Genomic DNA, 11485 nt, shown 5'->3' on the forward strand with positions numbered 1-11485 from the left:
AAGTCGTCGGCGTCGTAATTATCGTCGTTGTCGTCACGGGAGGTAGAGCTGCGATTAGATCGCTGACGGCAGCGGCGGCTTCGGCGGGCGATGGTGTAGATCGCGCGGAGCAAAAGGTGACACGAGCCTCCCCAAGACGAGGACCGAATCGACAAAGTTCACGTCGGGGAACAGAGGCGGTTGATTGGGCGGTTTCGAGTCGTCCGATAGATGGCAGTCGTGGCAGCACGAAGGGGTGGGCCAAGGCTTGCGAACTCAAACTCTCTCCGTTGGAATTGAAGGAGCGAGAGAATGAAGATTATGAGAGCCCCACGGTTCTTCGGGAGTTGGACGTGTTGTTGCGCTTGGGGAGAAGAGAGGATTGGTTTGCGTCTTTCAACCAGGGGTTCTCCTTTTTTCTTTTTTTCTTAATTTTTTTCTTGCGTCTTTGAGAAGCGCGATGGTCTCGGCCAGAGTTTTTGTCGAGAACAGGAACAAAAGACGTTTGGGTAAGCCCAGCGGGAAGGGGAGGGAATTGGGAAAGGAGCCACGCCAAAGGCCCTCCGAAAAAAAAGGGTCAACTGGGAGGACAGGACCTGCCTGGTGCGGGAGGCTTGGATAGGAAAGGCTAAGGCAGGAGTCAAGGTATAGGCAGGCTTCAATGGTTAGGGAAGCGCAGGCCAGTGGCAGGGTACATGCAAGTACGTGGAATCTAGGTAGGCTCAAGAGCACAGATTACAGGTGCCACAGGTGCCGATAGGCACGGATTTTGTCAGATTGTAGGCGCATACAGGCAGCTGCCAGTGGAAAACCATGGGTGCGATGGGTACCTCAGATACCTCCAGGCCGACGCGCAGAAGATACAGTCCGCGGTTTGAGGATGGGAGAATACGAAGAAGCAGCCAATTATATTGCCCCAAAAGTTCAAGCAGGTTAGCAAAATACCGGATTGTAACAGCTGTTTTGAGCACGCGAGATTGCTAGAACCGCCAAGCGCTTCTGGACTCAGGAGAAACTGTGCCGCAACCCAAAGGTACCTTTTCCCTGCCAGGTGTTACTGGAGCTTGCTTTGCTCTTCATTGGGGATAATTTACAGGGCATATGTCTCCAAGCTCACGCCAACATTTAGACCAGGATCATCGACGTAGAACTCGGGGGCTGCTGCGCCTGCGTTGGATCTCCCCTCGTTCCATATCCATTATTCCATCCCCATTCACGATACTATCATCTTCAGATCAGCAAAGGGAATGACGGCGGCAGCTCTACCAGCGGATTTAAAAAGAAGAAAGATAGGCATTCCCATGACCAATTGAAAGGCTGTACTCGTAGGGTGGAAATGAAATCATCGCTCGCAGATGGAAATCACCTAAATGACACGAACGCCCGCCAAGGTATGGTTATCTCACAGAAAGGATAAAAACCTGCAGGCCTACCCCAGTGTTCTCCAGGGGGAGGGGGGGGAGGGAGAAGGAAAAAAGAAAAAAGAATAAGGGCCAGCCGAGGCTGCCCCAGCACACATCGCCCAAGAAATCCCCATCTCCGTCAGCAGGAGGATCTGGATGGCTGCATCGCAGTAAGCAAAGACTTGAAAGCGAAGCTTGAATTTTTCTCTTCTCATCTTTGCATATTGTCTGTTACCTGTCCAGGACACTTCCGTCAACCGCATGAGTGAACGACCTGAGCCATCCAGTTGTGAAGAATAGACAGGTCATACTCGTCAATTTTCCTGTCTTCCCTCGCAATTCCTCTCACTTTGCATGGCGTTGTGGCATTCAATACCTGGCATAGATAGCTCCACCCTTGCTTTTTTCCAATATCCGATGTCACGGCACTGCATACCGTCGCAGGAAGCGGTTCCCCGATGCCTGGCGTCAACTAATTCGTCCAACCGTTGCTCTCGCTTGTAGCACGGCACATTTCTCTTGTTCAAGCTCTTCGTGCATGCAGCACTACTGTACGGTACAGTGCCAAAAAGGGAGGTCAAGACATTTCTCTTCGCGTTTGCGTGTGCGTGTTCGAGTGCCCAGATTTTTCTTTGGATGAAGTAGGTCCTTTACCTAAATGAAGACTGCTCAGCGCGGACCTTGGCTGGACAGAGTCTCAGTGAGAGAGCATGACAACAGAAAAATCAAATCTAAAAGGGGGGCCATATCAGCACAGCCGTAGTAGATGTTCAGGTAGGAAGAGGGGAAGCCTGGAGGACAAGGGCCGTGGTCACTTTCTTCAGCATTCCACAATCTATCTTTCCCACACGCACACGCGCACACGCACGCGATTGCCACTGATCGAGTAAGAAAACTGGAGATGCTCGCCCAAGTTCACGCACCCTTTCGCCCACTTGATAATAGACACGGACAACAAGGAGGACAATGCTTTTCCCCGTTGTGTCGCCCCCGGGCTTCTGTCGCCCTTTCTCCTGTCTCCAGATCTTTCTAGGCCCATTCCAAATGGGGCCGACCGCAAGTCGTCGTCATCCGTCATCATCGCAGGCACGACGACGAGTCTCACCCATATTTCCCAACGTCGCGAATCTCAATCATTCACTCCAGAGTATGACCGCCGTAGAGAGGGAGGAAAGTAGATGGGAGTCCGGTAGATCTCCCTTATCTAACCAGCTAGACATGTTCATTATCGTTGTAGGGAAGAGCTGCATCAGCACCAGCCAGCACAAAGCAGCGACTCATGGAAATCAGCATGATGGAGCACCTTAGCGACTGGCCACTCTACGTCCCGAATACCCCATTAGCTGCAGGACTGGCGCGGCCGATTGACGTCGATCAACCATTCTAAATATATTTTGTAGCGGGCTAACAATGAGGGGGACAGAAAAAATGTAGGAGCCTTTCCGTTCTGCCACATCCCCAACCGACGAGTCTCGGCTGTGGGCTATGCACTCCATACATAGTAACTATAATCCTGTCTTCTTGATCCGATATAATCGGCAGCCATTTTGAAAACTTCAGATGGCTGAGCGTTAAGGTAAGAATCTGCAAGGGCACTGACAACTTACCCATCTTTTTTACTCTGTCTGTTTCACGAAGAAGAAACTCTTCAGACCGGATTAAGTAAGCTGACCGTCTGCAGCACCTCGCAGGGAGGTGTATGTCGATCCAGCCCGTGAGGCTAAACGTACCTCTCTGTCCTAAACGAAACGGCCGCTCTAAGTTTGGATGACAAAGCAAGGGCGTCCAGTAAGGCGTGGCGGCTGAAGTCACTCGCCGTCATTGCCGTTGTTCCTGCTGTGAATGACAACAACACCAATATAGTCTAAACTTGCCATTCCTGCAATAACACCCATCTTGGAATAGAAGGCGGATTGCAGACTCAACATTCGAGCCTCATGATAACCTCAAAACCCGCTCATCTGATGCCGATGGCCTTCGAATGAAGCTACACGTTGTTTGTCGTTCACTGAACTCTTACCAATCTGCACGAGGTATTGCAACTCCCACAAATCTTCAGATATCTTTGGTCAGTAGCTGGGTCCTTGCCTTAGGCCAGCTATTCCTAGACGGGATTTCTCATCACGCACACGTTCACTTGGCACCATATTCATCGTTGACATCGAGCAAGACCACACTAAAGATGGCGACTCGACGCTCAGCCCGGTTGAGTGCGCAACCTGATATCAAGGTTCCGCCTCCTCCGGTTATTCCTCTGCCCAAGCAAAGCCGAAAAAGGAAATCACACACAAGGCCAACTGAGCCAGAGGCCGGATCTGTCCCTGTCACACCCCCGAGAAAACGGGGTTCAAAGGCGACGGCTCCCGTTACTCCCGTGCTTCCACCGCCGACTACACCTACTCCGAGCGCCGTGGGCATCATTGCCGAACGGGCCAATGGCACTGCGAAGCCAAAATCCAGAGCAGTCAACCGTTTGGCCGATCCAAGGGCTACTAACGCTCCTGTCATCTCGCCAGAGACATCACGAATACTTGCCTCTGACCCCGTCGAGGGATCGTCGCCCTCCAAGGTCACCAACAACGATGTCGCAAGCGGTATCTTGGGGGCCAGGACACAGACGACAACTGCGAACATTCTCGAGGAAGCATGCCGCCATCTTATCCAAGTTGATCCACGCATGAAGCCGCTTATCGAAAAGAACCACTGCCGGGTGTTCTCTCCCGAGGGACTTGCTGAGAAGATTGATCCCTTTGAGAGTCTCTGTAGCGGTATCATCTCCCAGCAGGTCTCCGGAGCCGCGGCAAAGTCCATCAAAAACAAGTTCATTGGTCTCTTCACGGAGGTTGACGACGAGTCCAAGAGGAAGTTTCCTCACCCCTCAGAGGTGGCCGCAACCCCCATCGACCGTCTGCGCACTGCCGGTCTATCGCAACGAAAGGCCGAGTATGTTAAAGGGCTTGCCGAGAAGTTTGCGAGTGGAGAGCTGAGCGCAAAGATGCTCGCTGAGGCGCCCTATGAAGAGGTTCGTGACAAGCTCATCGCGGTTCGGGGCTTGGGACTGTGGTCCGTCGAGATGTTCGCCTGCTTCGGACTGAAGAGGATGGACGTCTTCTCGCTGGGTGACCTCGGCGTACAGAGGGGCATGGCGGCGTTTGTCGGACGTGACGTGGCGAAGCTCAAGGCCAAGGGCGGCAAGTGGAAATACATGTCAGAAAAGGAGATGGCCGAGATCGCGAGCAAGTTCACGCCGTATCGCAGCGTCTTTATGTGGTATATGTGGCGGGTGGAGGAAACCGACGTAAGCACCATGGAGTAGTTAGCCCTTAAAAGGTATCTTTCCCATCCTTCTCTCTCTCCTACCCCCATCAGCCCATATTTAGTCGTCCAGCGCATTCATCTCAAGTACCGCAACATTGCGGGTGTAATACTAGTAATTTGGGCCTGTGGAGTGTTTTGAACACGAGTTCCATCAAAACGAGATTACCGACCCTCTATTCTTGCCGATTTGGGGCTCTCAATGCAGCCCAGAAAATGAAGGCAGTCGCCTTCGGGTAAACCCTTTAGGCTGGGAACGAGTCATCTTAGTCTTTTGGGGACAGAGTTCAGCGGACTGGTTAACAACTCTCTTCGTATAGTTGCTAACCCATGTCAATTCAATTTCCTGTGACAAAGTTGGGTCGACCCCGATGCAAACAAGCTTTTGAATAAGTCCTAGCCTCCGAGCGTGACAGTTAGGATTAGACTTGCGCTTGAGGGTCTGTTGTCCGAGCCAGCAGCGCATTTGTGTCTGGAGTTGCAAGGCGTTGCGAATTGAACGACGGACGGCACGAGTGCCGCAAACAAATGGTATCACAGGCGTGGCAGGGCGACAGCAATATCGCTGCCGTGGTTCGGGAAGAGGGCAGAACAAGCCCATCTGCGGCAGGACCCAAGTCTTCTCCACGCGGGCAAGCCGTAGGGAACTCTGTAGGTTCCGAGCTTTAGTGCGCGCCAGCCAAGGATGTCAATGTTTGATGTATTGTCGCAGGATGAACAAGTCCATCGTGATAGGGGTCGGAGCTGGAATATCTGAGCAAAAAACCAGGTAATTGCGTCAGAGAGGCAGGGTGGAGCCTGTCGTATGTTTACTATCCCATCATGATAGGGCTAAGAGGAAGACATCATCAAAGGCGAGACCGAACAGGAAAGCTTTATGCACCATCATTTGTGGTCAAGACTCAATGCCAACAAGATTCTGACGAGGAATATTCAGTCAATCACCTGCCGTTGTTTCCCAGGCCCTTTGTTTGGCCACAGCCGTTCTTACCGTTAACGGTTGCCAGGAACGGCAGCCACGGCAGGGCCACCAAAAAAGCCTGGAAGCTCTGGAAGGAACCCCCTGCAGGTCTGCAAGATTGGGGAGCCAGGATGAGCGCGGATAAGCCGCGGGGAAAAGGGTGTGGCGCTAACACGATTGCGGACCAGGCAATCTACCCAGAAAGATGATGCGAGACAAGATATCGAAGAGAAAAACAGAACTGGCATGCGTTAGGATTGAGATCGGTATTAGCGATGTAATATTGCAATGTTTTATTTTTGGATTGGCCTGCTTCTTCTGGCAATTTGACCTCCTGTATTCGGCTGGACCATATTGGATGGCGAGATGGGTGTGGTTCGTTCCTATTCTCTGGAGCATGGATGAGGTAAATCTTGATAAGTAGATGGACTGGCCCGGTAGACATTGGCAGTCGGGGCGGAATATCCATGAAAAGCAAAAACCGCAATGCCATCGTGTCAATTCATGTCTGAATCACAGTCTCGGCACGGAATCGTGGAGGAACAAGGCCGGGAGGGAGCCGCTGACGGCAGCCATTCAGAGACAATAATGCTATGGTGTGCTGCTGAAGTCCGTGGGTCAACCCCATCAACTAGACGTGGACGGACAAGTGGGAGGCGAAAAGTCGTCAGCACTCGCCTCTATATGTTGGTACGTTCTTGGTACGGCTTTAGCGTCGGTGGAGGGAAATGTTGATGTGGCAATCAACACGAGAGCCAGGGGCAATAGATGCGAGTTAAGCCGACAAACGCACGAAATGATAACGATGATGGTGGTGTTTGGGTCATATGTTGGTGTCGGGTATGCAGTCCGGCTCAACCAGCTCCGCACTGCTGCACAATTGCTGCACAACTACTGTACGTGTACTACGGATGGAATAAAGTGGTCAGAGAGTTGTTAGCACTGATGTATCATGGATGACAGGAATACCATGTACATGGTACTACTGCTACTACTACTACCACTTCGGAAAGTGCAGAATGCAAAACAGACACTCTTCCCAACATGGCCACATCAACCTCCCGTCAGTGGCAGGCTATTGACGAATAGCAAGCAAGCAAGTATTGCAGAGTGTTCCAGGTCTTCAATTCCTGTCAGACGCGTCGCGCTATCTGCACAGCCAACTTTTCACTCCCGGGACTCGCGTTCATATACATGACTGGGCATGATTTAATTGATACCTGCGCTGCGGGCGGGTGCCAACCATAGGTGCCGATATTTGCATGCTTCAAAACTTGCTTCTTCCCGAACCCTCGTCAAGCCGCGGTTGGGTGTTGCAGGCCATACCAAGCCATGGATACATGCCCATCACCATTTGGATGGCCGAGCAACTGCGTCATCGGGTGTAGCGGACCATTGTGGTACCGGTAACCCTGAATTGGGCTAATCAATCGAAACGGCAGGCAGGCGAGAGAAACATTTTGTGGATGGAGAAAACAGCGAAAGGCATGGTCCTTCTTTTCAGCTTGTTCAGGTTGAACGGCAATCGTCGCAATGTATTTGGTACAGGGTCGGCACCAGTGCTGATAGCTTTTTCCTAGGATGCAGGCCGATCGACGATGGAGCTTGCGCTGGCCCTGCTCGATGATTCGAGCAGCAGCCTTTGGGGTTCTTTGTTGGTGTCCATTAGCCAGACACGCAGGGGGTGGAAATACAAGTGCAAAAGGTCGAACCGCAGATTGATTGCCAGAAGAGGCCTGGCTCGGGAGTCATGGTCATGATTGGTACTGGGAGGGTAAAAGTGTGGATTGAGAGCCCTTGAGTTGTGACACTTGTGAAGCTCGAGAGGAGGTCCCGGCCAGGCCTGGAGGACCACTGGCTGCCACTGAGGCGTTGGCAAATGTGCCTCTGATGGGCCTCAGGCGCTACTGACCCTCTCAGCGAAAGTCTCAGAGTAGTAACAGTGGGGACCGGGCGGTTTATCGCGTCTGACCTTGGCAAGGTTCAGCGGAACAACTGGAGAGTGGGAGTCCGTCGGCCATTTCCATACCCACATTCTGGTGTATTCAGTGTTACTATCTATGTCCATCCCCATTTTCTTACGAATGCCGGTCCTTACTATGCAGGGAATTGTGTTGCAACTTATGTAAGGTACAGCCAACCATTGGGTGGAGGCGACGAACAACAACAGACGCGCGCTGCACACTGATGATTGTTTGTTTTCTTTGCTTTTTGGTCTCGCTGTCGGTTGTAGGATTTGGGGAGTATATGAGCACAGTGAGCCAATACGTGGAAGGTTTGATCAGGGTCCTTCGGTTGATGGCGCATTGACTGATGAGTGTTAATAATGGCCTTTTTTTTTTTTTTTTTTTCCTAGTGTGTCTATGTGCAGAGGAGGCCTCGATTGTGGTTTAGTTTTCTCGCCTTACGTTTATTTACAGTTCATCTTACCTGAAATCGGTTGGCAGTAAAGTCAGTCATTAAGGGCTTCTTCCTCTTGAACTTAGGTTTTGGCTGACTGTTGCCCTTTAACGATTGACTTCGAGGCACAGCATTGGCATTGAGGCGGTCTTTTGTTCGACTTTTGTGCTTCCTGTGTCCGTGCCGGTTCGTCGTTACAGACGCCACACCCCCTCCATTTGGAAGAACACACCAAAGGCCCACTATTCATCTCAACCCCTTACCCCTGTGCTAGTGGCAGCATGTGGATGCACAAAAGTGGCTCTAAAGACCGAGCTAGGCCAGAAACCAAGACGTTCAAATCTCGCCAGGCCGGTGGGAAGCAGGACAAATATTGGCATAGCCCAATGGGTCCCGGCCAGTGTCATGGAATCGCTATTCCATCACCATCCGAGTTTTTATTGAATGTCTGGCCCAGGCTTGAGGTCTTGATCTCTTGATCGAGTCACAGAACGGTCCAGAGTCAGCCGGCGTATGAGGTCATGGAGACGAGAAAGGGGTAGCGAGCGGGAAATGTGGTAAGCGTGCTCATAGACGGAGGACATGGACTAACTAAGCCAAGGACGTCAGGGAAGTCAATTCAACCCACTGACTGCCGCTACGTTCGTATTGCCTTTCCCCCGTCATGATGAACAGACTTTTGCTTTTGGGTGCCAATGTCTGTCAGATTCTGAATGATTTGCGACGCTCTCCACCTGGGAAGTGTTGGCTTGCGGAAAGCCCGTGATTGAGAGCTGGCTTGGTGCCTTTTGCGAATCTTGACTGATTTCCCATGAGCTCCATGTGTATGTATAATGGTCTATGCAGCGGGTAGGTAGTTAATGGCACCAGTATCCGTATCCGTAGCTAGTGCACGACTGGTACGAGGTACCTGACGGTCGAGCAACAACCACCCATCGTCCGCCCTCTATTCGTATAGTCTACGGATGCTATCTACTAGTATCTGGAATCTTGACTGGACTGACTGCCCGCCTTGGCCTTGGCTCTCCGTTCAGTTCCTGACGGCCTTGATCACACCCACGCCGGCCTTTTCCTGGCCCCTGTCCCTGTCGTGGTTACTTTGTACCCGCAGTCTGCACCACGAATAGCAGCGTGAAAATTGCCCTGACCCCCCTCCATTCGGGCCCTCCCCTGTCTCCCTCTCTGCAGTCCTGTCCCCCTACACTTGGTGTGTTTCCCCTTCAAGCCACGCCCTCCCGTCCTTCCTCGACCTCTTCCTTCGAACGCACCACACAAAGAGAAGTCACATCCCTTCCCTCCCCAGTCCATTTTCTCCCTCTTCCTTTTCCGTGACAGCTTCATTCTGTTCGTTTTGACCTTTCGATTCCCGTCTCTCGTTCACCCCCGTACCTCCCCCAAAAGGTTCTCCTTTCTCGTCTTAAGCTTCCTTTTCTTTACCTCAGAGAAATCGAAGAACAAACATCCAAATTATAGGTACGTAACCGCTCTACCTTGAAATCTGTGGAACGATTGCAGAGAGAGGCGAGATCATGAGAGGCTGCTAGAGAGGTGGGAAGGAGAATCGAGAAACAATTCCTGCTGCCAATGCTCGGCAGGAAATCTGTATCCAATGCCTCCCAAAGCTTGGAATTCACCTACCTCCCCCTTTCCTCTCCTGTCTCTTTCCCACCATCACTTCTCCCTTCGTCACTCGTGTCTGCCCTCAGCACTTGCCACCGCCAGCCGATATCGACGCCTCCAGAACAAGGAAGAGGCTGTATTTTCCTCAGAAACACACAAGAAACACAAGCCCCATATCCTGTCCACTTGACCCTCAAGAGTCAAACTTGATATACTTCTCCCCCTTCTCATTCTGTTTTCAACTGCCGTCGCGCTTTTTGGACCATTTTGCTTCAGAGTTATCGACTTGAGGCAGCTCGTGCAGTTACCAAAACATCAGCGCTTCCCATCATCATTCTACTTGGTCATCATCGCAAAAGGCTTCTCCCGAACAGCACGCTGACCCAGACCAAATAGCGTCCAGATCAATCACAATGGTTTCCAAGCTCATTCCCGCCCTCGCGGCCCTGGGTGCCGGCCTCGCCTCTGGTAAGTCTAGTCTTCGGCCTGGCTGAAAATCACGACGACCTAACCTGTATATGCAGCCCAGAGCAACAACATCTGCGCCTCCAAGACGCTCACCGTCGATGCCGCCATGGCCACCAACATCCCCTGCGGTACCGTCCAGGGCTCCCTCAAGATTGCTGAGGACGTCACCGGTGCCATTCAAATCGTTGGCCCCCGAACCATCAAGGGTGACCTGATTGTCACCAACGCCACCAAGCTCGTCGGCCTCACGTCTTCCTCCTTGGCCACCATTGAGGGCACCTTCCAGATGCAGGGCCTCACTCTCCTGTCCGACCTCCAGTTCAGCCAGCTTGCTACCGTCGGCTCCATTGACTGGGTCACTCTGCCCGCACTCAGCTCCATCACGTTCGGTACCGCCGGTGTCACCAAGGTTAACAACATCCTCATTAGCGACACCCACCTCAGGAGCCTGGACGGCCTGAATGTCGCCTCCGTCGACAGTCTCCGCATCAACAACAACAACCAGTTGGTCTCTTACAGCAACCAGCTGGCAAACGCCACCAAGACGATCGAGATCAACTCCAACGGTCCCGACCTGGGCATTACCCTTCCCAACCTCATCTGGGCCAACGAGATCATCATTGCCGATGCTGCCAAGGTCGAGATGCCTTCTCTCGAGACTGTCAACTCCTCCATCAAGTTTGACAAGAACACATTCACGTCGTTCATCGCCCCCAACTTGACTCAGTGCACTGACGGCGATGTTTCCTTCATCAACAATGTCGAACTTAAGAACCTGTCCCTTCCTCTCCTGAAGAAGACCGGTGGTGGCCTCACTATCCAGAACAACACCCTCCTTGAGAAGATCGATGGTCTCCCCAAGCTTGAGCAGATTGGCGGTGCTGTTCTCCTCCGTGGCAACTTCTCTGAGTAAGTTTTTCTCGCTGCAGCTTCCGGCACATGCTAACACGGACTAGGGTCTCTCTGCCCGCTCTTGACGACGTGAAGGGTGCCTTCGACACCCAGTCTACTGGCAACATTGACACCTCCTGCGACGTCTTCAACAAGATGGAGGGCAAGCAGATTCAGGGCGAGTACACCTGCCGCAGCAACAACACCCGTGCCAACGAGGACGGCTCTAGCTCTGGTGGCAACGCTGGAGGCACCAAGAACGGTGGTGGCTCCAACAACGAGGGTGCTGCCGGCATCATCTCTGTCAACACCGCCATCCTCTCTATTGCCCTTGTTGGTGGTCTTGCTCAGCTCATGTTGTAAAGGACTGGCTACTGGGAAATAGGCTCGGATAATGGCGGCGTTCTCCATACATCTTTCACTGTTTGTGCAATTTTCTTTTACTGCA

At 52.2% G+C, this 11485-nt stretch overlaps 2 protein-coding genes across 2 annotated transcripts; both read left to right on the forward strand.

Annotated features, from left to right (window-relative positions):
* Positions 1 to 3363: 3363 nt before the first annotated feature.
* On the forward strand, positions 3364 to 4698 carry CTRU02_200695 (DNA-3-methyladenine; the record flags this gene model as incomplete). The annotated part of the gene is made up of 1 exon (XM_036718701.2): positions 3364 to 4698. One exon carries the CDS (start codon positions 3364 to 3366, stop codon positions 4696 to 4698), a length of 1335 nt encoding a protein of 444 aa, XP_036589701.2.
* A 5393-nt stretch (positions 4699 to 10091) lies between these two features.
* CTRU02_200696 (gpi-anchored cell wall organization protein) lies at positions 10092 to 11400 on the forward strand (the record flags this gene model as incomplete). The annotated part of the gene is made up of 3 exons (XM_036718703.1): positions 10092 to 10146; positions 10203 to 11055; positions 11103 to 11400. 3 exons carry the CDS (start codon positions 10092 to 10094, stop codon positions 11398 to 11400), a joined length of 1206 nt encoding a protein of 401 aa, XP_036589702.1.
* Positions 11401 to 11485: the final 85 nt, after the last annotated feature.

Source organism: Colletotrichum truncatum (assembly GCF_014235925.2).
Source record: "Colletotrichum truncatum strain CMES1059 chromosome Unknown Contig_0001, whole genome shotgun sequence".
NCBI lineage: Eukaryota > Fungi > Ascomycota > Sordariomycetes > Glomerellales > Glomerellaceae > Colletotrichum > Colletotrichum truncatum.